The sequence below is a fragment of the Schistocerca gregaria genome, chromosome 6, assembly GCF_023897955.1.
Source record: "Schistocerca gregaria isolate iqSchGreg1 chromosome 6, iqSchGreg1.2, whole genome shotgun sequence".
Taxonomy (NCBI): Eukaryota; Metazoa; Arthropoda; class Insecta; order Orthoptera; family Acrididae; genus Schistocerca; species Schistocerca gregaria.
The window spans coordinates 389929833-389955917 of record NC_064925.1 but is presented as its reverse complement, the minus strand read 5'-3'; the positions used below and the strand labels follow the sequence as shown (position 1 = coordinate 389955917).

At 46.6% G+C, this 26085-nt stretch overlaps 1 protein-coding gene across 2 annotated transcripts in view; it reads left to right on the top strand.

Annotated features, from left to right (window-relative positions):
* The window catches only part of LOC126278603 (uncharacterized), a 398515-nt gene that overhangs the window by 175363 nt on the left and 197067 nt on the right, over positions 1-26085 (top strand). For both annotated transcript variants that reach the window (XM_049978838.1, XM_049978839.1), the window contains exon 4: positions 25056-25221. In XM_049978838.1, coding sequence (XP_049834795.1) covers positions 25056-25221 — 166 coding nt within the window. The remainder of the gene's footprint in view (positions 1-25055; positions 25222-26085) is intronic.

Genomic DNA, 26085 nt, shown 5'->3' with positions numbered 1-26085 from the left:
GTGGAGAGGAGGACATTGTACAAGGTAGCAAGGACAGACAGGAAGGATGGAGGGGATTCCTTGAGGTGATGGTAGGTGACACCATCATGACCAGAGGTGGTGTTGCATTTGGAGCGGAGGACAAGTGTGATGTCTTGTGCGGTGATGGTAGTGTTGATGTCTGAGAGGGGCTACCAAAATGGTTAGCCTTACTGAAGTTGTTAGGAAAGGGTCGATCGTCATGGAGGATGGAGTAATGTGGGGTGGGATGGCTACCAGTAAGGCAGTGGAAGGCTGACCAGTACTTGGAGGAGTTGACAGGGAGGGTGGAGTTGAGGCGTGTGCATGACTGGCGCCAGTCCCGGCGTTTCTTTGCTGTAAGGAGGTTCCGGATATGTTGCTGTAATTGCCGATGGCAGGTGAGAGTATCCCAGTCACAAGTGCAGAGGAAGGAGCGGTAGAGCCTGCGGGATTCACACAGAAGGAGGACGGCCTGTGGAGGAAGCGTAGGGTGGTGAGGGTGGATGAGTTTGGTAGGGACATGAGCCTCCACAGCATCAGTGATGGTCTTCTGAAGGAAGGAAGAGGCATGGGTGATGTCATCAGGGTGGTGAAAGGAGAGGGTGTGGCTTTCGACCTGTAAGGCAATGGATTCCCGGTAGGCATCCCAATTGGCACAGTGGTAGTCATGGGCAGACTTTGGAGGGGCAGCTGGGCAGATGGCTGCAGTGGTGGGACGGGTAGAGGAGATTGTGAGAAGGACAGGAAGATGGTCGCTACCAACAGGATCGAGGACATCAATGGCGATGCGACCAAGGAGGTTGGGGGAAGCAAGGATAACATCGGGGGTGGAGTTACTTTTAGGACGGGTGTGCTGTGGGAGAGGAGCAAGGTCACCATGGAGGGTGGCAAGGAACTGATGCCAGCGCCAAAGGGTGGCAGGGTCACGGCTGTGGATGTTGAGATGAGCAGCGATCACATAGGTGGAGAAGGTACGGTCAACATGGGAAATGAAGTCAAAGTGGAGAGGAGTTGTGGGGCGGATATAGATAGTGGCACAGGTGACGGTGCAGGAGGGAAAAAAATAGGCTGAGGAGAAGATGTTCAGTCAGGTCATTGAGGAGGGGTTGTGGCCGGCCAGGGAGATGCCAGAGGTGGCCTATAGCGACCCCGCCTCGGGCTAGGGGAAGGAGATAAGGGGAGGTGCGGACAACATGGTGGGGTTGGAGGAAGGTTTCATTAAGGATGAAGGAGTCAACCTGGTTCTGGGAGAGGGTATCCATGAAGAGGTATTTGTTTGCAGGGAGGGAGCGAATGTTGAGGTAGAGGAGAAGATACTGTTGACGCGCCAGGAGGTTGGAGGTAGGAAGGGTGCGGGAAGGGGAGAGAAGGGCTTAAACGAGGGTGTCGAGGCGGGTGAAGGTAAAGTGGGCCTGGTTGTGGGAGTACGTGGTGTAGGTGTTTAAGTGGAAAACAGAGCGGGCAGCAAGGGAAATCTGCTGGAGTGTGTGGGGATGCTGGAAGGGGTGGATGGTCTGCAGGACGATGGTGAGGAACCGGACGATGTCTTCTGCTGTAGGGGGAGGGTGGAGGGAATTGTTAGGGTGGATGGGTGGGTCAATGGGGCGAACGGGGACAGTGAGTTCAGGGTTGGTAGGAGGGGGCTTGGCTTTGCATTTGGAGAAATAGGTGGGGTGAGGTTCATTGCAGATGTTGCAGGACGGGGGGGGGGGGGAGGCGAGGTTAGGACACTGTTTAAGGAAGTGGGAGGTTTTCCAATGGGGGCAGGTGGGTGGGTTCTTGCAGTTTTGCGTGAGGTGGTCATTGTACAGAAGGCAGTGCTGGCAGAGGTAGGATTGAGAAGGGGAACGGGATGGGTCAACAGGGTGGCGGCGGTTGAAAATCAGGGCTCCCTGCGTGAGGAGGTGGTCGATGGAGGAGGCGGACTCTGTAAAGATACGCATGAGGAAAGTAGGGCCAGAGGAGTCGTAAATACGGCGAGCAGAGCGGACTTCCAGGGCGGGGTGGGCATGGCATTCAGTTACGCCAACACCTCAGCCTCCGTAACCACAGGGCTGAGTTTTGTGATGACGGCTGTGAGGGTTGGCAGACGACGAGGCAGTTGGGGCTGACGAGGAGAGGAGGATGTAAGGAGGGGAGTGAGGGATGCGTGGGGCCCAAAGGTGATGCGGGGAAGGCGCCAGAGGAGATCAGTATGGAATGAGGGAGAGGGAGACTTGATGAGAACAGAGTCTCTGCAAGGGATAAGTTGGGTGGTGAGTGCACTGGGGATGTACTTCAGGATTTCAAGGGTGAGGGTGCGGGCATCCAGGAATTTCGGATCAGGGTTGGCTAGGACAAAGGTATACAGGGAGGGAGCTCGAGAGGAGGGAGGTGGGGTGGTATCCATAGCGGGGTCAGTGGGAGGGTGGTGGGCAGTGACTTTTTGGGTGAGGGGGTAGAGAAGATGTCGCCACTGGGCCGTTTGGAAGATTTTTTGGCGGGTGTGACCTGAGAGGAGGGATGAGGGACTGGATAGATGGGGAGGTTGTGGGACACAGGGCCCTCCTGTGAGGCAGTAGCGCTCTGTGGCGGCGATTGTGGCGCGGCGGGCGGTGACTCGAGCAGGGAAAGCAGTGTTAGTTGCAGGGGGGAGGGGGGGAAGTCGTCTCGGCTGGCGACAGGAGCAGGAGGGGGGTGGGAGCAGGGGCAGAGGCAGGAGGAGGAGCAGGGGCAGAGTCAGGGGCAGAGGCAGGAGCAGGAGCAGGGGCAGAGGCAGGAGCAGGAGCAGGAGCAGCGGCAGAGGCAGGAGCAGGGGCAGGAGCGGGAGTGACATACAGGTGGGGATACAGTGATGGAGAGGAGGTAGATGGGGAGGAGACGGTGAGTAGGGGAGGTGGATGAGACGGGTTAATCCCAGAGGAAGCAATTTATGACGTTACAGTGGGGGCAGGTGAAGGGGAGGTGTAGATGGTGGTAGTTGGGACGTCCATGACTGCAGGCGACAGCGAACACTGAGTGACGGCAGCAGCGGTGCCGGCAGAAGCGGTGAGCATCGTGAGACGGCGGCAGAAGAAGCGGCGAGCACCGAGAGACGGCGGCAAGCACCGGGCGACGGCGACCAGACGACGACGGCGGCGGCAGCCACCAGTGACGGCGTGCAGACGGGCAACAACGCGACAGGCACGGTTGGGGCTCTTCCACGTCGAAGATACACCCTGAGAGTAGCCCAGGCAGTGCGAGTCCTCGATGAGGAAGTGAGGGAATCCAACCCTCGAATGGCTGGACTTTTTTTTTCTTTGTTGATTTTCAATTCCCCCCCAGGGGGGCGGGCTGGCAGCAGCTTAGTACGCTGCTCTACAGCCTACAGACTTTTTGGTAAGAAAAGGAAGAAGAAAGAAACAAGGAAAAACAGGCGATAAAATGATGACATAAAGTGTAAAACGGCGTAAAAATGCGGGAAATTAAAACAGGAAGCAAAAGGGGTTGGCAATGTCGATAAAATACACTGGAATCGGACAAGTAACATAGTAGACACACAATTAAAAAACATGGCGACTGTCTGGTTTCTGTTCGCAAGAGATTAAAAAAAAATCACGCCCAGCGACAGTATGATGGCTGCTTGCTACACATCCCTAAAGACACACCACGGAACACTCACTGGAAAACACACTGGAAAACACTGCACGAAAATGGTGGCACAAATATGACACTCCCGAGCCAAAGGCAGATGGGGGGCGGGACCTGGAGGAGGGGAAAAAAAGGAGGGAGGAGAGGAGAGGAGAAAACGAAAGGGGAGGAACCAAGGGAGAGGACTCATAAGGGGGGAGAGGGGCAGGGAAGACACGAGAGGGAATAAGAAGAGGCAGAGGAGGGAAATACAAAAGGACTCGGGGGAGAGAAGGGGGCAGCGAGAGGGGAGGTGGGGAAAAAGAGGAAGGAAGGGGGGAGAGGGAGCCCAGGAAAAGGATAGAGGAAAGGAGGGGGAGCGAGGATCAGAGTTGAAAGGAGGGATAAATGGAGGAAGAGAGGGCATCATCCGGGAGGGAGAGTTGATGAAAGCCACCTTGGGAAAGGAGATGTAGGGTGTAGAGATGGAGGGTAGGGGGGATACAACAGTGAAGACGTGGTAGGGGGCGGGGATGGGCGAGGAGAGGAGCAACCAGGGGGTGAGGGGCTTCCAGGCGGCGGGAGGTGTAGAGTATGCGGATATGCTCGAGGAATAGGAGCAGATGGGGGAAAGGGATGAGATCATAGAGGATCCGCATGGCGGACGGGAGGTGTATACGGAAGGCGAGGCAGAGTGCATGACGCTCAAGGATCTGGAGGGACTTATAGAATTTGGGGAGGGGGGGGGGGGCTGGACTAGGGCAGAGCGGGTCCCTATATACAAAACCGGAGGGAGTGGCTATTGGCGGCTGTCTGCACGTGGCTTAGCGGTGGCGCCCTCGCTGCGCGGAATAGCCGCCGCGGAGGCGGAGCCCTCTATGGGCTGACGACGTCCACATGTCGGCGGGTGTTCGACTTCCGCAGAAGGTGCTAGAGACGGTCTGCCATGGAGGAACGCAACCCACCCATCGTTTTGCACGACAATGCGCGGGCGCAGACAGCACAAGCAGTGGCTCCTCTGTTTGGTCGATGGGACTGGGACATACTGTACCATCCACCATACTCCCCCGACTTAAGTCCTTGTGACTTTGATTTGATCCGAAGATGAAAGCATTCACTTCAGAACCGTTCCAGAAGTTCAATATGCAGTAGACTGCTCCATTCGCACCATCAGGAGAACAGGCTCTGCTAACGGTATACTACGCTTTTCACATCGCTGGCAAATGGGTTACGCACAACGCTGCTGACTACTTTGAAGGACAGTAACAGGTGCAAACATGTAACCCTTTTGCATCGGTTTCGAATAAATAGTTGCCACTATTTAAGTTCCAACCCTCTTAAATTAATTGCTTGCATGGAAATTGTACACATCGAAGGACATTCGTCATTTGCATGTCGCCAATTGCTTGTGACACCTCTTTGTTAAAAGGTAAAATTAAGTATTGTCAATTTAATTTACTGTAAAAATCTCCATTAATAAGATTTGTTTGAATTTTTGTCTAGCTATCCGAGAAAACAGCTTCCTAGGCACCCTATATTAAACGAGTGGGCGGGACTCACAAGGCCTAACTCATGAAAGTAACGTAAGAGACCCGAGCTTATCGAATCAGTATGTAGAGAGGCTGGCATACGTGATAGTAAGGTGTTACAAGGAATGTTAACCCAATGATATCGTACTTCAATACCTTACTGATTACTATGAAATCAGATTTTATACATTACTTACATATTAGCGAGTATGACTGTTCTGTATAGTAGACCTCAAGCGGTCTTCTAAATGTAGAGCAATACACATTTTTTGGACTGACACGCACTTTCACTTTTTTCCCCTTTGAGTAGCACACTGCACACTTTGATGTTTTCACTTGAGAGTATGTGCATTGGAAAATGAGCCCATGTTTTGCCTGAAGTAGCTTACTCATGGTACCTGTGGATGGTAGCCCACGAATAGAGTACTCAGGTTCTTGTGCACACTCTAGCAGTCGCTATAAACTCACCTCGTCATCACCACGGAGCAGTCTCTTAGCCTTGTTGGTTGATTACTAATATCAGCTACCACACGGAACACACAGCCTGTGCTTCTTTTTGGAATACATTTAACAGCCATCTATTAGCTACAAAAGGAACTTCGTGTAATCATATAGTGACTCGCGCATTTGCGAGCTGAGTTCGTCATACTATTTTAATGCCATAGCAACTTCATGCGGCTGCAGCTCATAATTTTATGCGACTGGATAAAATAAGGTAGAAAAGAAATTGTAAAAGTATCAGAGTAGTCAACATCAAATATTCAACTCATAGGAAGAAAAAGTTGAACAAAAAATGATGAAATTCAGAAGCATTGTACAGTACCCCTTAGATTAGTACGTGCTGAGAAAAAATGTGTAGTGTTCTTTGAAGTTCCCCCGGCGGTTAAAATATTCCCTCATTTACTCCGCACTATATGATTGTTTCAGTTGCTTTTAACTCAGTCACTGGCTCTCACCTTAGAGACGGCTGTCCGGTTACCAGCCGAAATATCGGAAGAATACTATCTCGGTTGCTCGTCCGAAAGACGATGGAATAAGGCTGTGCGGGATGACAAAGACCAACCGTATTAGAAAGTTAGCACGAAAGCAACGAGACCGTAATGACACATTTAAGCGACTTGAGTATGTAGGTGACAAACAAAACCTGGACGAAGCCAAAATGAGCGTAAAGAGAGGAATGAGAGGAGTTTTCAGTAAATTCAAAAATAAATTTTGTTAGCCGATCTGATTGAAAATCTTAAGAAGTTTTGGTCTTATATAAAGTCAATAAGCGAATCGGAATCACTTCTTCACACAATCTGTGACCATAATGGCACCGAAACGGAAGATGACAAGGATGAGTCCGACATGGTTTTGCAGCGGCAGATTGCACTACAATTCCTCCTTTCAACCATCGCACGAACACAGAACACAGAACTGAAAAGTAAGTGATCGCGGAATACAAAAGGAACTAAAACCTCTGAAACGTGGAAAGACCGGTAGAGATACCTGTGACATTAGGGTGATCATTACACGGAAGTTGCAAAAAGCTGCCAAGTGATTTGAGTGCACCCCCCCCCCCCCCCACCCCCCACTCCCGGGTCTTTTTTTATTTTTACTATTTATAATTTTTGATAATGCGCCAAATTTCATTCCAGTTAATTAACATTGACACATCCTGCAATGAACTTAAATATAGTATCTAAAGCCCACTTAAATACTGAAAAAAGTGTGTATATTTTTCTATTGGTATTAAACCTCCGTTAGACACTATTTTGTTGATTTACGTTTCGTTCCTTTTTCAGACGTTATTATAGCTTCAGAACATTTTACAGTGAGCAATTCACGTATCTTGATAACAGTTTGCAATGAACAACTTATTTATGTGTATAACATTTGACAACGAACGCATTAGTGCTTACATAATAAATCCAAGATAGAATAAAAGTCAAAGTTCTATGTCTGTGCCTGTGTTCGTCCTTCACAACAGATACTTCAGCTTCAAGGACGCAGTCGGGACGAATGTTCTGAGCGCAGGCTTTGCGTACGTAATTCGTTTTTCTGTCCGTTTTGTGGCCTCACGACCGACACCTTGAATCTTTTTCCACTTTTTTTGGCGGATGGGGTGTCACGGCTTGGCTGCTGGAATTAGAAGGAAGTCCTTGAGGCGCTGCTGCAACGGTTTAGGAAGGTTCCTGGATGCCTCCTGGTGCTCGTGAAACTGATCTCGAAGAACGGCGAGGGCGAGGGTTTTGAGGAATTGTGGATGTGTAAGCGTTACCCGAGGTGAGTTGCAGAAATCGGTCACTTGCACATCGATTCCAGCGAAGTTGACTTGTGAGAAGAAGATACTGAGTGACCATCTTCTGTACCTTTGGCAACGTCGAAAATTCCGCTCAACTAATCGACGGTGTCGATACCAATTTGGTCTTATTGTAGTAGATAACCAACTCAGGCTTATTCTTGTCCCCAGTCGATTTGTCTATATGATCTTCGCTGTGAAAGGTGGAGAGAACAATCAAAACCTTCTTTTCTGGAACGTAGGACGCCGAGGTGATCTGGTTACTGATTCCGAACATGCTGTTGCAGACTGGATGGCCAGTGGTGTCAGTGAATGCCTAAGGGATTTCTTTTTCATTGTTCCAAACGTTCCAGCCAGGCTCATCTTGTGCTTGCATAGGAGTGTAATGGCCAGTGGAAAGCTGGTGTACCAGTTCTCCGCCTTAGATTTCTTCCCGATCAAGATATCTTGGCTATGAGCCGTTCAGTCACATCAGATAGGGAGTTGCTCTTGTGGAAAGTCCTGTCAGGTTGCTTTCCGACGTACACCTTCAAGCAGGAGGTGTAAAATACCTCGACGAAGATCTTGATGCCACACTTAACCGGCTTTGTCGGGATGTATTGAATGAAAGAGCATCGGCCAAAGAAACTCTCCAATTTCTCGTCGATCATAACGTTGCTACCGAGGATATAACTGTCCTGACAGTTATTGTTGAACTGCTCGAAGACTTCACAGATGGACAGAGTTTATTTTGTGCACGCCGAGCCTGTCGGGTACTGAGCTCGTCAAACTTGAGATAGCGCAGGAGGAATCTGACTCGAGTCATGGTCATCGTCAGGGGGAAGATCTCAACACCAGTCCCATCGGTGGCCCAGAAGCTTGCCAGTTTCGTTCGTCCTGCCTCGAATCCCCCTATTAGATAGAGAAGCCCGAGGAGAGCCATGACATGTTTGTCTTCCGACACAGGCTATCTGCCTTGGTCACGTAGTTTTCTATACACGTCTCTATCTTCTTATTAGTGCAGTCGACGATGATCTGGACAATCTGTGGTGTAATGAAAAGACTAAGGGCTTTCTCGATAGTCTTTGTATTCCTTGCGTTTCTCGTCAGTGCAGGTATTTCTTTGATGATGATCCAAGATCTGGTCCCAACCTCCTGCAGGCCTGTAGGATTCTTCATCCACTTGGCGACGCCATCCTTTCCGAGGTATCAGTTGTCATATTAGATATGGCGGTCGATCCATCGTCGTTGGCATATTCATTTGAGTCAGTTTCGTGGTCACTCTCTGTAATTTGACCATCAGCCTACTTGCCCCCATCATCAACAGGTAGTGAGTGCTTCGTGCAGTTGGCGATCCTCCACATTCTCGGATTCCTCCGCCTCTTCCTCCATGTTCTGCATTAGCTCCTTCAACCTAGAGGTTTCGCTTACATACTACGACATCTAAAATATAATAGGCACAATTCTAATATACAGGGTGTCCCAGCTATCTTGTCCACCCAAAATACCTCTGGAACAATAACAACTATTGGAAAACGACTTTCACTGGTATCAATGTAGGGCTGGGGCCCATGAATGTACATATTTGGAAACATTCTAAACCGAAAGCATATGTGTTTTTTAACACAAACTTATGTTTTTTTAAACAATAACAACTATTGGAAAACGACTTTCACTGGTATCAATGTAGGGCTGGGGTCCATCAATGTACAAATTTGGAAACATTCTAAAACGAAAGCATATGTGTTTTTTAACACAAACTTATGTTTTTTTAAATGGACCTCCTATATTTTTTCTTCGGCAATCCATAGCATGACAAAGCACATACACAATGGCGTTGATTGCATCGCAATATTCCCATTACATCCCGAGATATTAAGATGCGAAGCTGACGCTTGAAACACCCGACATGCGCTGCTGGCGCACGTCCTGAGGCTCGGGCGTGAACCCCATGCTGCCCGTAATCGCGATGTGACTGACATGCGTAATCACACTTCCATACTTATCAAGATCCGAAACGAATAATACGGTCTGCTGCCATCCTGCATTAACGTCGTACATTCCAGCTGGTATTTATCCCATAGGCTAGGGATGATGCTTTAGCCTCAGGACGTGCGCTAGCAGCGCATGTTGGGTGTTTCAAGCGTCAACTTCGCGTCTCAATATCTCGGGATGTAATGGGAATATTGCTATGCAATCAACGCCATTGTGTATGTGCTTTGTGATTCTATGGATTGCTGTAGAAAAAATATAGGAGGTCCATTTAAAAAAACATAAGTTTGTGTTAAAAAAACACATATGCTTTCGTTTTAGAATGTTTCCAAATTTGTACATTGATGGACCCCAGCCCTACATTGATACCAGTGAAAGTCGTTTTCCAATAGTTGTTATTGTTTAAAAAAACATAAGTTTGTGTTAAAAAACACATATGCTTTCGGTTTAGAATGTTTCCAAATATGTACATTCATGGGCCCCAGCCCTATATTGATGCCGGTTAACGTCGTTTTCCAATAGTTGTTATTGTTCCAGAGGTATTTTGGGTGGACAAGATAGCTGGGACACCCTGTACAGTAATCACTGTACAGATTTTAATGGCCTAGAAAACAGTGAAATATGCAAGCATTTATGACCTAAAACTTACATAAATATGACCTTAAAAAATAAAATATGACTTAATATAAGTTTATTTAAAGCATTCTTGTTTGTTTATTTAATTTCTTATTCTCTACAAAGTAATACAAAATTCACTTCTCAAAATATTGTAAGTATAGTTCTTTCTTTCTGTAGGATTTGTGGCTAATTTGCGCCTATTTTTTGAATGTCTGAATGTTTTATTTTCTGAACACAAAGTACAGTGAAAAGATCATCTATCGAAACAGTAAAACAATGTTTTTATTTCTACATAGTATTTAAAGCGTTTCACATTATTTAGTACCGGTTGTCAATCTTCAGTATTTGCAAAGTTGCACTGGATCACAAGGTGCATTTTCAGCTTTTCCATGGTCAAAGATCTACGGTTGTCGCTGAGGATAGTTTTGTACCTGGAAAAACTCCGCTTCACTTCACAAGATGTTACTGGAGCGTATTTGAAGGCAGCCAGGTCACTGGAGTTCAGCTTTGTTTCAGTATCTTCAAACGTTGTGGCATTTCCTGAAAGACTGTCACTAATTTTGCACAGTGTAGAATATCCAGGATTCCGTTGGAGAACACTTTGCAATCTGGTTTTAACTTTGTCAGCCACATGACCACGAGCTCTACCCAACTCTGTACATGTTGCACAATACTCTGGGCCTCACATAGCTGGGTGCCAACAGCTTCCAGTCGCTTGATGGCTTTTGATATCACTGAAAAATTGGCGTTGATGTATGATAAGTTTCGAGACAATGTATCTGTAAAAACTTCTTTCACAATTTTGATAGCACTTGATTCATCGCTGTCAAGCTCACAGAAGATTATCTTAATACTCAGCAGCATTAAGTCAAGAACCCCATCGTATAAGAACAGGTTTAGGTGGGAGGGGCGTTGAAGATGCTTGTTCCTTGAATTTTTGCACCTGTAGCGGAGCCTTCGCATAGATTTTCTTGCCACAGGAAATTAATTTGTCCACGCCAGGGTAATTTGATCGCCCCTATTCGGCTACTCTGTGCAACGCATGTGCAAGGCAAGTGGCGTACACCATACTGGGGTAGAGAATCTGAAGCCCTTTGACTACTTAAGCCATATATGAAGCACCATTGTTACAAGCAGCAAAACGTTGCCTCTTTCCACACCATCTGGCCACAGTAGCTTCCGAGAGTTGTCAAACAAAATATCAATAGTCAAGTAGTTTATCGAGAGCTTCACACGTTAGTACGAACATTTCTCCAGAGCCATCAACTTTAGAACACCAACAACAACATTTGCAATATATAACCCACTAATATCCGTAGTTTCATCTATCTACAGCCAGATCTTTTGCTAAGCAATAGTAAATCGTATTTTGTTGAGCACATCATTGTAGCATACGGATAAATAGTTCTTTCTTAGTGCAGATTCTTCTGGAAGTGGATGTGTTGTGTACTTCTCAATGAACCGTCTGAAGCGTTGATTCTTCAGCTTTTCCAATGGGATGTTGCAGGACACCATCCTCCCACACAAATCCTTGCAGAATTATTGCACGGTTGACAACTGACCTGTCTGCTCAAATAACAGCGTTTGCCTACTGTTATTTTCAGCACTTCATTTCACACAGGTGCTGTGTTTAGCGGTATTACAGTGTTGTTGAACATCAAGCGCTTTTCTGCACTAATTTTAACTTCACACAGTTTACAAAATATTTTCCCATCAGTACTAAAGAACTTCTCTCCAAATTCTCGAACATATCCTCTCAACTTCACGCTGGCGGAGCACTTTGCTTTAGGCATGTTGAACAAGGCAAAGACTGTATTTCAACTGGTTTCTGGGAACATCTGTGGGACTGCGATGATGATTACGGCAGAAGCCGCCTTTGTTGGCTCTGAAAGCGTATTGTCGACTCTGTGCAACAATGTTTTATGTTCGCTTAACGACTGTTGCGGGCCGGCCCGGATGACCGAGCGGTTCTAGGCACTACAGTCTGGAACCGTGCGACCGCTACGGTCGCAGGTTCGAATCCTGCCTCGGTCATGGGTGTGTGTGATGTCCTTAGGTTACTTGGGTTTAAGTAGTTCTAAGTTCTAGGGGACTGATGACCTCAGAAGTTAAGTCCCATAGTGCTCAGAGCCATTTTTCGACTGTTGCGGTACACCGATTTTCTTCTACAGTCCTAAGAAATAAAGCTGCGTACTAATTTATCTATCTTTCATAATAGCACGTTATATATTGTCTCGTGAGCAATATATTAATTTTTTTATTCGTGTGTCCCGTAAGATACGAGATAGTAAAAGTAGACGGAAATATGACCTATTATATTAAAAGTTAGCCGCAATATGACCTATTACTAAAATTTTTTGAAATATGGCTTTATATGCACAATCAAAATACATTTTTCGACACTAAAATGCCTAGATTTATGTATAAATTGTTCTAACATTCACCCTATAGTTCAGAAAAAATATGACTTGTCATTAAAATTCGGGCCCTAGTAATCACAGTAATCAAATTATTATAATATAATATAATATAATACAACAGACGAATATCAGAAGCCCAGTTCTAAAACAACATTTGTTATTTACATCGGAAAGTAGACTGGTGTAATAATGTATTACGGGACTACAGAGTATCTATCTCTTACGTCTGACGGAGCAGTGCTAAAAGTCCAGGCAACAAGCACGGAAAGTGGGCTGCAGTAAAAGAGAACGAAGATGTTTACCCGTCAAATTCTAGCGCACGAATGAGGAAAATGTGTGGAACGCACTTGGGTAAATGCCATTGATAGCTATTCAGAACCTCAGCAGTGGCCGTGCCTGCACCTCGATGTTATACACGAAAATACGGTTCGTGGGGTCTATTGCACCCTGGCTTTCTACCAGAGTGTTACTAATTGAAATCAGCCAATATATGTTTCGCAAATATGCTTACAGATATTTAAATGCGAGAGATTAAAGTACACTCCTGGAAATTGAAATAAGAACACCGTGAATACATTGTCCCAGGAACGGGAAACTTTATTGACACATTCCTGGGGTCAGATACATCACATGATCACACTGACAGAACCACAGGCACATAGACACAGGCAACAGAGCATGCACAATGTCGGCACTAGTACAGTGTATATCCATCTTTCGCAGCAATGCAGGCTGCTATTCTCCCATTTAGACGATCGTAGAGATGCTGGATGTAGTGCTGTGGAACGGCTTGCCATGCCATTTCCACCTGGCGCCTCAGTTGGACCAGCGTTCGTGCTGGACGTGCAGACCGCGTGAGACGATGCTTCATCGTCCCAAACATGCTCAATGGGGGACAGATCCGGAGATCTTGCTGGCCAGGGTAGTTGACTTACACCTTCTAGAGCACGTTGGGTGGCACGGGATACATGCGGACGTGCATTGTCGTGTTGGAACAGCAAGTTCCCTTGCCGGTCTAGGAATGGTAGAACGATGGCTTCGATGACGGTTTGAATGTACTGTGCGCTATTCAGTGTCCCCTCGACGATCACCAGAGGTGTACGGCCAGTGTAGGAGATCGCTCCCCACACCATGATGCCGGGTGTTGGCCCTGTGTGCCTCGGTCGTATGCAGTCCTGATTGTGGCGCTCACCTGCACGGCGCCAAACACGCATACGACCATCATTGGCACCAAGGCAGAAGCGATTCTCATTGCTGAAGACGACACGTCTCCATTAGTCCCTCCATTCACGCCTGTCGCGACACCACTGGAGGCGGGCTGCACGATGTTGGGGCGTGAGCGGAAGACGGCCTAACGGTGTGTGGGACTGTAGCCCAGCTTCATGGAGACGGTTGCGAATGGTCCTCGCCGAAACCCCAGGAGCAACAGTGTCCCTAATTTGCTGGGAAGTGGCGGTGCGGTCCCTACGGCACTGCGTAGGATCCTACGGTCTTGGCGTGCATCCGTGCGTCGCTGCGGTCCGGTCCCAGGTCGACGGGCACGTGCACCTTCCGCCGACCACTGGCGACAACATTGATGTACTGTGGAGACCTCACGCCCCACCTGTTGAGCAATTCGGCGGTACGTCCACCCGGCCTCCCGCATTCCCACTATACGCCCTCGCTCAAAGTCCGTCAACTGCACATACGGTTCACGTCCACGCTGTCGCGGCATGCTACCAGTGTTAAAGACTGCGATGGAGCTCCGTATGCCTCGGCAAACTGGCTGACACTGACGGCGACGGTGCACAAATACTGCGCAGCTAGCGCCATTCGACGGCCAACACCGCAGTTCCTGGTGTGTCCGCTGTGCCGTGCGTGTGATCATTGCTTGTACAGCCCTCTCGCAGTGTCCGGAGCAAGTATGGTGGGTCTGACACACCGGTGTCAATGTGTTCTTTTTTCCATTTCCAGGAGTGTATTACTGTGCATCAGAACACACAAAATGTGAGAATGCATCATACATCAATACTAGCCTTAGCACAATTTTCTTTTCAGTGTGTTTCTTCTACAATCACGATTTTGTCTCCTGTGATCTCGCACAAATTACAAAATGAATTCTTCTTACTCTTCATTTGGCGTTAATAGTCCATTGAACTCTTCATTTACTTCTCTCCTCTCTCCTCCGTGTCATTTGTCATCTAAAGATTTGTCATAGTTTTCTTGGCAACAAGGTAGGTGAAACCTTGTAGCCAAGGGAAGGCAGGTTTCGGTTACGACTGTGGATGGGGCCGTAATCAGTTACTGTTGGTTGCCTTTTACAGTTACACACAATTTATTTTAAACCAGTAATACAAAATTCAAAAATGAGTAAAAATACCACACGGTATTAATGAAGGAATAAACAAATGTGTATATAATAGTGTTTTCATTTAGTTATAATTTAGCAAATCACGTTTAAATACAGATACAGCAGATACTGTTTTAAAAGCAAGCCACTGTGATCTGGACAGAAGGCCTTACACGCCAGGAATGGCAATAAATTAAGAATTGTTTAAAACTCGCTGCAACTTACAAATTACAGGTATTGAAATATTAAAGGAACGTCGCCACAAACACAGCAGAAGGCATCAGACGCCAGGAATGGCAGTAAATAAAGTTTTAAAGGCTTACTGCGTAAATACAAATACCAAATTAGAATTTTAAGGCAAAGGAACGCAATCATAACCGAAGGCCTTACACGCCAGGAACGGCGATGATACAAAAAACTTAGAAACCTGCTGTAAAACAGCAAATACCATAGCAGAGGTTAATTAAAAAGCAAACAACTGATCACCAAACGGGTGAAATAAGATGATGATAAACTTCGTAACACAACCCTTAACATCCACTGAACAGTACACTGCTAGATTTAATCCAGAAGACGATCAGAACGATTAACTAGACATATATAACCTTTTTTTTGTAGGCATTACAAGGTATCGTAATAAATAATAAAACACAGGGACCAGTACATAAGTTCCGAAAAGAGTACTGAGGTAGATTATACCCGCAGAAGGCGTGGACTGAAGGAGCATTACATTGAATTACTGGCCATCAGACCCGCTTTTAGAACACACACGTCTTATAAAAACCAAGGGGCCACAGACGGTGCTCCAGGTATCGACCTCTGAGAAGGTCCGGCAACAAACACTTTCGCGAGCGAAGAGATAGGCAGCCAAGAGTTGCATTCACTTCGCAAGGTGGTAACTTAGACTAGTGGCAGTCTAACGAATGACCAATGATAATCTTGCTGAAACTACCTGGCGTCCGTTAAACCAAATGCAACGATGGAACAATACGCCAAAGATGGAAGCAGCGTTCTGTACTACATCCCCAGAATACTGTGTTTAGAGCGGCCGGAACAAGAAAGGAGTCACTACCACCAGAGTAGAAGAATCACAAATCGGCCTACAGCCAATGAAGCTGTCAAAACTACACGCCTTACCGGACAGCAACGGCAAGCCGAGGAAATGTACACTGACGTTACATACACTAACCCCCAGGTAGGTAACTGGGGCGTTAGCAGCTTCCAGGCAAGAAAAATTAACGCTAGTTGAAATTAACAAATTGTAACAAGTTGAATGCAGTAAATAGTAATAAGAAGTCGAGGAAAGCTAATCAGATCCGCCTTCCCCAAGCACTCCACTCACTGCTCTTCGCCTCAGCGACACTACGAGCAGCAACACGAACCCAACTCACTGGAGAACCGCGGGATATCCCAAAGGTGGAGGTTTCTCTACTTGGATTGAAGTGTGCTCATCTTAAAGCTTGCTGCATCCGGTTTACGACGAGGTCATGGACCCTCGTGACCACAGGCCTTCCATCCGGCAGTCCATGCGTGCCGCCAGCAGTCCCGGCGCGTTCTGGCACTGCACGGACCTGGCTCCTCCTGAGTCCCCAACTGAACTAGCCCACTCACACGACCTGAAAAAAATGACGACGACGCCCCAAAGATAGGGCAACAGTTACTACATATCGATAACCGCTGCTGCTGCCATTAGCGGACAGGCAATGCTTGCTAAACCGAGTGGCGCCAGTCAACACGAGAAGAAGACAAACAAGCGCAACATGCCAACTAAACGATACCGCCTGGCCTCCAACAGAGGCCGGAAACCTACAAACAGCACCAACGCGAGCTGCAAAATCAAAAGGTTCAAATGGCTCTGAGCATATGGGACTTAACATCTTAGGTCATCAGTCCCCTAGAACTTAGAACTACTTAAACCTAACTAACCTAAGGACATCACACACAATCATGCCTGAGGCAGGATTCGAACCTGCGACCGTAGCAGTCCCGCGGTTCCGGACTGCAGCGCCTAGAACCGCAAGGCCACCGCGGCCGGCTCGCGAGCTGCAGCATGGCTCAGTAGGATGTGTTTGAATCCCAAGAAATAGTAACTTTATTGAAGAAATCTAGATCTATGCTTAGCTTCTTCAATATGTCCAAACTCTTGACTGACATGAAGTCGTGCAGGATTCCGTAAAAATGATACCATCATCAGAATCAATCACTTCAACAGTTTCTTCAGACGAATCAGCAAGTGTTTCCAAAAACACTGGGTTGTTATCATCCTTCATCTTCCTTGATTCAACTTTCGTAACTCAATCTTCTCCCTTTCCTCTTTTTCCGCCAACTTCCTGGTCAACACCTCCAAGATAACCTCTATGGCCAGCTCTTTTTTATGTAATAAAAAAACGACTCTCAGGACAGAACTTCAAGGCACCCTGTTCTCTAAGATGTAGATGGCTGACAAGGCCAAACATACACATACCCTGAAAGCTCGGTCTTTTAAAAATTCCCGAAGAAAATGGGGCAGGCAGCATTGTAACCTCCACATGTATAGAGTACAGCAGGTGTCGCGGGCTTCCTCTATCAAAAAATATGGCCATGATCTGGTATTTCCGCAGAAAACCGTTCGTGACGTGGGTTGACAAAGTCACGAGTTGGCCAGCTGTAGAACGGCGCGCATGAAATCCACATTATGCAGTAGTTAGTAGATTGCAAGACTGGAGCCCCCGTACCAGCATGTTCCATCACGTTGCAAACACAGCTGGTGAGAGAAGTGGGGCAATAGCTAGAAGGGAGGTGTTTGTCCTTATCAGGCTTGGTTATGGGTATGACAGTGCCTACACGTCTAGGAATCGTGCCATCTGCCAAAATGTTATTGTATATACGAACGAAAAAGTGCGTGCCCGCAAGAGAAAGGTGAACACTGTCTGGCCCTGGGGCAGAAGATCACTATGAGATGAGAGCATGGTCAAGCTCTTCCATAGTGAAGGCGACACGATTCTGAGAGGAGAAGGATATCACCCGCGCCTGCTCCACTCCTTTCTGAGCGAGAAAGGTGGTGTGATAGTGAGTGGAGCTCCAAATCTCCGCAGAATAGTGGCCCAGATGTTGGAGATAGCAATAGATTTCACAGTGACATCATCTGCTGTGGTCAGACCGGAAATCAGGGAATGAACTCTTAAAATACTAGTAAATGAAAGCCAGGTAATTTTTTTGTTCTCCAGAAAAATGCGACGACACTGCACGCTACTGTTCATAACGAATACATTTCACCATAGGATGATGACCGTTAAAAACGCGGAGAGCACTCCTCTGTGTATGAATTGCATCTTGGAACGCCTCAGTCCACGAGGGGACTAGGACACGACGCGGTAAAGAAGTGCAAGCTATGGAACGTTTTGTGGCATCACAACTGGGGAAATGTTGTTCGGTGAAGGTCGCCAGGGAGCAGTAAAGCCTCCAATCGACCTTAAAAAGCTGCCAATTGGGTTTACACGCAGGTGGGGTAGGAGTCAGCGAACGGGTAGCACACGGGAAATAGCCCCTTGAGTATGTGTCAGAGAATGGACCACTCGAGATGATGGGCAAGCTGGGAAGTGCAGGACGAGAGGAATACGTGTGCTTGGAATCTGAAAGGAACATGGTTGCCCTAGTGTTAAGACAGAGTAGGTTCAGTTTATTGAGAAGATCAGCCAAGAGGAAACATCTCGAACAGGTTCACAAAGAATCCCAAAGAGCATTGTGGGCCTTAAAGTCACCAAGCATCACAAACGGGTGAGGGAGTTGACCAATAAACTGGAGTAAGTCTGCCCTAGTGATAATGAATGTCGAAGGGATGTAGATGTTACAAAGAGAAAAGGTGAAATGAGGAAGGAAAATACAGTCTGCAACAGTTTTCAGCCACGTGTTTAACGAAACGGTTTGGCTAGGGACGTCATCCTGAATGAGCAGAATAACTCACCCTTGAGATTATATTCAGTCCTTTGAGGAGGAAGGTCAAAGTGGACTGGAAGGAAACACGAGAGGTCAAAGAGGTCGTGAGGACACAGTTTCGTTTCCTGGTGGCAGAAAAAGAACTGGACATTGTGATTCCAAGAGCAGTCATAATTCCTCCTTGTCGGATGCAATGCCATCAATGTTCCATTGGAGGAGATTCAAAATGGGGACTGGGGAGGAAGGAACAAACAAAGGGCAGTGACCTTAGTGGCTGTCGAGTACCATCCTTCACTGCTACAGGGTGCCGAGGCTGGAGGATCCTGTACCATGGAATCTACAGAGCTATCGGTATTCTCCCTGTGCCAGCCTTTGGACTCAATGGCAGAAAAACGGTAGGCGATGCACACCAGGAAATGGAGGTCAACTGGGAGAGGGTATCACGCAGTGACACCATTGTAGAGGATCTCCGAGTCAGGACAAGAGAACAGCGTTTGCCTTTCTTCGATTTTTCGGAGTATTTATGAGTGTCAAACGTAGACTCAGATGTTTGTTGACTGGAGGAACATAAAAAGTCTTCGTGGGAGTGTTCCTTTTGTTCTTTCTGTCCTGCCATCTGTGTAGCAGGTGATTTCTCTGCCAGGGCGAAGATTTGGTGGCTTGTTGCACAGCTGTAGAAGAAGGAGATAGGGATGCTGGCATAATATGAGCGATTTCACAACCGCAGTACCCAACTGGAGGCTGCAAGTCTGCGTACCTATGTCATTCGTGGACTGAGACATAGCAAGAATGGTACTATATCTGCTGGTTGGTAAAATTCAGGGCTTTGACAAACCAGCGATTGCAAGCGACAGGGTAGGGTACTTTTCCCTTCACCTGGATCTCCCAGATGACCCTCTCACAAAGATACACGGGACACTCACAGGATGACGCAGCATGGTCGCCATTACAATTGATACTGTGGGAAGAAGGAGGTGGGCAACCACCCTCATGAGAATTCTACCGCAAGTAACACATCTGACCGTGTTTTCAAGGGACACATCAGTGTGGTTATAACGTTGACACTGATGGCAAGGCATCAGGTTTGGAGTGTACAGTCAGAACTGGATGACTTCATAGCCTGCCTTAATCTTCAATAGAAGCAATACTTTATCAAATACGAGAAAAAGAGTGCATACAGACACTAAATTTGCATAACCGTTTTCATTACCTAATGGACCGCAATGGCGTCCTGATCAAAGAGATAATGTTGGGCTCCATCTCAGACAGTCCATTAAGCATCTGAGTATAAATAACACCATGCGAAGAATTCAGCATATGATGAGTTGCAATACAAACATGATAGCTGTGGTGAAGAGAAGCTGCAAGCAGTTGCTGAATTTGAAAATCACAACTGGTCAACAAAATCAAACCCCTTACAGAAGCAAGAGCAAATTTCACAGAGCCTGTATCAACACCTCTCTGAATAATAAATGGATTAACCGTAGCAAAAGACTGACCTTCTGTGGTACATGAGACCACGAGGAACTGAGGTGCAGCTGGGAGAGTCATTGAATCTTTAGCCTCATTCCATTTACATATAGTAGGCATAGACTGAGATGAAAATGACTGGCTCATTGTGAAAAGATCCCCCATGGTTGCCAATGTCTCCGATGATGCACTCCTTCTGACTGGGGGCCCCCTCTGGGAAGGGCTCAAACTAGCCTTAGGTGATCGTTCACACCTCAGGTCACACCCCTGAACTCCAGAGGGACCAATTGGCATTTGGGAAGATAACAGCTCAGGCAGCCAGCCCACCCTGGGCCTGGCCTGTGCCAGAGGTATACGCAAACCATACCTGTCGATTCAGGGCTGGAAATTATGCATTATCCAGTCACCTGTTACACGTCAAACGTGAGGGCTAGCCTTCAAGAGCGCACAGGGAGGAAGGGAGACGTCATCGGCCCAAGCAGAGGAAGGGGAGGAGATGGAGAATGAAGAAAGCAGGAAAAAGCAGATATCCCAAGCAAGGGAAAAAAGAATAACAAGAGGATAGGCATGCAGCATGAAATGGGAAGAGGTGCTGCAAAGGCTGGGGCCCCTGTGGTAGCCAAGCACTAAGTTACCAAACAAGGATCAGCCGCTATGTGGGGAGCCACATTCAGTAAACAAACAATGGCATAACGCCAGTACTGGCAAGGAACGAAGCGATATCATCCCCAAGAGAGCCAACAAGTAAAATGAAAACTCCGACAAGATTTTCTTCGTGAGCAGGGCCATTTATCGTTTTCACCGCTCAGTCTGTTGCCTTGTTTACCCGGATAATGCCGCTTTCGTTGTAAGGCTTTAACTTTATGTGTACATAAGTGGTAGCTGCAACAATTTTTTTGTCGGCTTTTGGCTCCCATACATGATGATGAATATTTCTCAGTTTTCAATTATCAATCTATCCCGTCAATTTTGAGTCTGTTGTGCATCATGAACTTTAGGGACTATTTCCCAAAAACGAGTGGACGGGGGAGGAGGGATTGTGAGCCACAATATGCTAGAGCCCTTCATTTTAGGCAGTAGACAGGTGACCTGTCAAACTGGAATCGAATTGGTTGGCTGTGTCTGAGGAACTACCCTTGTGAGTTGCTAAGAAGGCTGCAGCTCAACAACAAATTCAGTTCTTTGTAACAGGATTGCCTTTAAACCTCGCCCCCTCCCCCTCCCCCCTCCCCCCTCCTCCCCTCCCCCCCCCCCTCCCCCGCCTCTCACATGTCTCAGATCCTGAGGGAACTTAGCACCATCCCTTAGCTATCAGTCAGTCCTGAAACTGGACACCTCTTTCAGAACAAAGAAAGAAGCATAAATCTTATATCATGTTCCTGTGGGGCTTCTGTGGATGCGAAAAGTCTCGAACGAAAAGTACTGCATTACTTGAACCCTTTTGTCTACAGCTCTGAGTCGTCAAGTATAACAGCATATATTCCTGGTGTGACAAACACTCAGAGACATTATCACACCTTGCCCGATCCACTGAATCACTCCATTCAAGGCCCATAGAAAATGTTTTGGACTATCTGCAAGAATGGGTGATACACGCCACTCTCTAACCCGTCATTTTGGTAGATCTACATGATATAATCATTAATGAATGACTCCAGTTGGATATGGCATAAGTAAAGAATCTTGTGCAACGTTTTGCTCTCCAAATTGAAGCCTTTATCAAGGCTAGATGCGGTTTTGCTCACTGTTGTCTGAATATCTCGTAGAGGTGACTAATTTTCTTGTCCGGCGGGCTTAAATAACAATACCAATATGCTGCTGCAAGCAAAGCGCATATACAGGGTGGTCCATTGATCATGACCGGGCCAAATACCTGTATCTCACGAAATAAGCGTCAAACGAAAAAACTACAAAGAACGAAACTTGTCTAGCTTGAAGGGGAAAACCAAATGGCGCTATGGTTGACCCGCTAGATGGCGCTGCTATGGGTCAAACGGATATCAACTGCGTTTTTTAAAAATAGGAACCCCCATTTTTTATTACATATTCCATCAATACGTAAAGAAATGAGACTGTTTTAGTTGGATCACTTTGTTCGCTTTCTGATAGATGGCGCTGTAATAGCCACAAACATATGGCTCACAATTTTAGACGAACAGTTGGTAACAGGTAGGTTTTTTAAATTAAAATACAGAACCTAGGTACGTTTGAACATTTTATTTCGGTTGTTCCAATGCGATAGATGTACCTTTGTGAACTTATCATTTCTGAGAACGCATGCTGTTACGGCGTGATTACCTGTAAATATCACATTAATGCAATAAATGCTCAAAATGATGTCCGTCAACCTCAACGCATTTGGCATTACGTGTAACGTCATTCCTCTCAACAGCGAGTAGTTCGCCTTCCGTAATGTTCGCACATGCATCGACAATGCGCTGAAGATGTTATCAGGCGTTGTCCGTGGATCACGATAGCAAATATCCTTCAACTTTCCCCACAGAAAGAAATCCGGGGACGTCAGATCATGTGAACGTGCGGGTCATCGACCAATCCACCTGTGATGAAATACAGCTTCAACCGCACGCGAGCTATGTGCCGGACATCCATCATGTTGGAAGTACATCGCCATTCTGTCATGCAGTGAGACATCTTGTTGTTACGTGGGTGGAACATTACGTAGGAAATCAGTATATACTGCACCATCTAGATTGCCATCGATAAAATGGGGGTCAATTATCCATCCTCCCATAATGCCGCACCATCCATTAACCCGCCAAGGTCGCTGATGTTCCACTTGTTGCAGCCACCGTGGATTTTGCGTTGCCCAATAGTGCATCTTACGCCGGTTTACGTTACCGCTGTTGGTGAATAACGCTTCGTCGCTAAATAGAACGCGTGCAAAAAATCTGTCATCGTCCCGTGATTTCTCTTGTGGCCAGTGGCAGAACTGTCGACGACGTTCAGAGTCGTCGCCATGCAATTCCTGGTGCATAGAAATATGGTACGGGTGCAATCGATGTTGATGTAGCATTCTCAACACCGACGTTTTTGAGATTCCAGACTCTCGCGCAATTTGTCTGCTAGTGATGTGCGGATTAGCCGCGACAGCAGCTAAAACACTTACTTGGGCATCATCGTTTGTTGCCGGTCGTGGTTGACGTTTCACATGTGGCTGAACACTTCCTGTTTCCTTAAATAACGTAACAATCTGGCGACTGGTCCGGACGGTTGGATGATGTCGTCCGGGTACCGAGCAGCATACATAGCACACGCACGTTGGGCATCTTGATGACAATAGCCATACATCAACACGATATCAACCTTTTCCGCAATTTGTAAACGGTCCATTTTAACACAAGTAATGTATCACGAAGCAAATACTGTCTGCACTGGCGGAATGTTACGTGATACCACATACTTATACATTTGTGACTATTACAGCGTCATCTATCACAAAGCGAAAAAAGTGGCCCAACTAAAACATTCATATTTCTTTACATACTACACGAATATGTTGTTGTTGTTGTTGTCTTCAGTCCTGAGACTGGTTTGATGCAGCTCTCCATGCTACTCTCTCCTGTGCAAGCTGCTTCATCTCCCAGTACCTACTGCAACCTACATCCTTCTGAATCTACTTAGTGTACTCATCTCTCGGTCTCCCTCTACGATTTTTACCCTCTACGCTGCCCTCCAATGCTAAATTTGTGATGCCTTGATGCCTCAAAACATGTTCTACCAACCGATCCCTTCTTCTAGTCAACTTGTGCCACAAACTTCTCTTCTCCCCAATCCTATTCAATACCTCCTCATTAGTTACGTGATCTATCCACCTTCAGTATTCTTCTGTAGCACCACATTTCGAAAGCTTCTATTCTCTTGTTGTCCAAACTAGTTATCGTCCATGTTTCACTTCCATACATGGCTACACTCCAAACAAATACTTTCAGAAACGACTTCCTAATACATAAATCTATATTCGATGTTAACAAATTTCTCTTCTTTCCTTGCCATTGCCAGTCTGCATTTTATATCCTCTCTACTTCGACCATCATCAGTTATTTTACTTCCTAAATAGCAAAACTCCTTTACTACTTTAAGTGTCTCATTTACTAATCTAATTCCCTCAGCATCACCCGATTTAGTTTGACTATATTCCATTATCCTCGTTTTGCTTTTGTTGATGTTCATCTTATATCCTCCTTTCAAGACACTGTCCATTCCGTTCAACTGCTCTTCCAAGTCCTTTGCCGTCTCTGACAGAATTACAATGTCATCGGCGAACCTCAAAGTTTTTACTTCTTCTCCATGAATTTTAATACCTACTCCAAATTTTTCTTTTGTTTCCTTTACTGCTTGCTCAATATACAGATTGAATAACATCGGGGAGAGGCTACAACCCTGTCTCACTCCCTTCCCAACCACTGCTTCCCTTTCATGCCCCTCAACTCTTATGACTGCCATCTGGGTTCTGTACAAACTGTAAATAGCCTTTCGCTCCCTGTATTTTACCCCTGCCACCTTTAGAATTTGAAAAAGAGTATTCCAGTCAACATTGTCAAAAGCTTTCTCTAAGTCTACAAATGCTAGAAACATGTAATAAAAAATGGGGGTTCCTATTTTAAAAATGCAGTTGATATCTGTTTGACCTATGGCAGAGCCATCTAGCGGGACAACCATAGCGCCATGTGGTTTCCCCCTTCAAGCTAGACGAGTTTCGTTATTTGTTGTTTTTTCGTTTGATGCTTATTTCTTGAGATATTTGACCCGGTCACTATCCGCACTGTATAGTGCGGAATTGTTAGCAGGTTGTTTGCTAGCTACAAACTGCGTGTAGGAGATCTTGTTAGATGTCGAGCAAGAAGCAGCAGTGAGGGCTACGTAAAAGAGCAAGAAGCAGCAAGGAGAGCGAGATGTGTGATGTGTTGTTGCAGCCGCACGGTGGCGCTGGTGCTGGATATGAGACGCCATGTCCCAGACCTACTTGTGCGCATGCGCAGTGCCGACTGCGACTTCCACTGCGGCGAAGCCTCGTCTGCACCCTGCAACGTCACCGTGCAGGCCACCAGCGAGCCCACCCGTGTCGTGTATTATGAAAAGGTCAGTCTGGCTGCCTTCCGCTCTCTTCTTCTGAGTTCGTTTCTAATACGATGTAGGAAAATTGGCGTTCAAAACAGCTCTCAGTCGTCTCGAAATGGATAAATACGGGTCCTACGTTTTCAAGGTAATCTTAAGCTAGTATTCCTAGAAATCGTGGCAAGCTCTACTTCTCTCCAAAGTAGACTACATTGAGATCTTGTGATGGTTGTGGACAGGGGAGACGAGACAATTCGTTCTCGTGCTCACATAATCAGCTCTGGATTATGCGAGTTGTACAAACAGATGCCCTGTTATCTTGGAACACAGCTTCACCACTGGGGAACAAATACTGTTCCATGGAAGGAACCTGGTCAACCAAAATGGTCACTTGTTTTGCGACCTTGCACAGTTACTAGGGAACCCCTGGAAAACACCGACTTGGCTGCCCAAGTTATCACCGAACCCTCGCTATGTTTTAACCTTGGCAGCAAGTCCTCTGCATAGTAAACTTGGCACGGCGTTCACCGACATAAACTAGGCCAGAAGTTGGAAACAGTGTGATACAAGTCGCACCCGACCAAATGAGTTTCTTCCATTCGTCCATAATCCAGGTTTTATGGCTTGGGCCCCATGTTTTCCTGTTATGGGCTTTTTCGCCTCACTGATGAGTGATTTTGGAATTCAGCTCGCTCTGTAATTCCCTAAGGCGCTGCAGTCCTGGACTGCGCGGCTGGTCCCGGCGGAGGTTCGAGTTCTCCCTCGGGCATGGATGTGTGTGTTTGTCCGTAGGATAATTTAGGTTATGTAGTGTGTACGCATAGGGACTGATGACCTTAGCAGTTAAGTCCCATAAGATTTCACACACATTTGAGCATTTGTAATTCC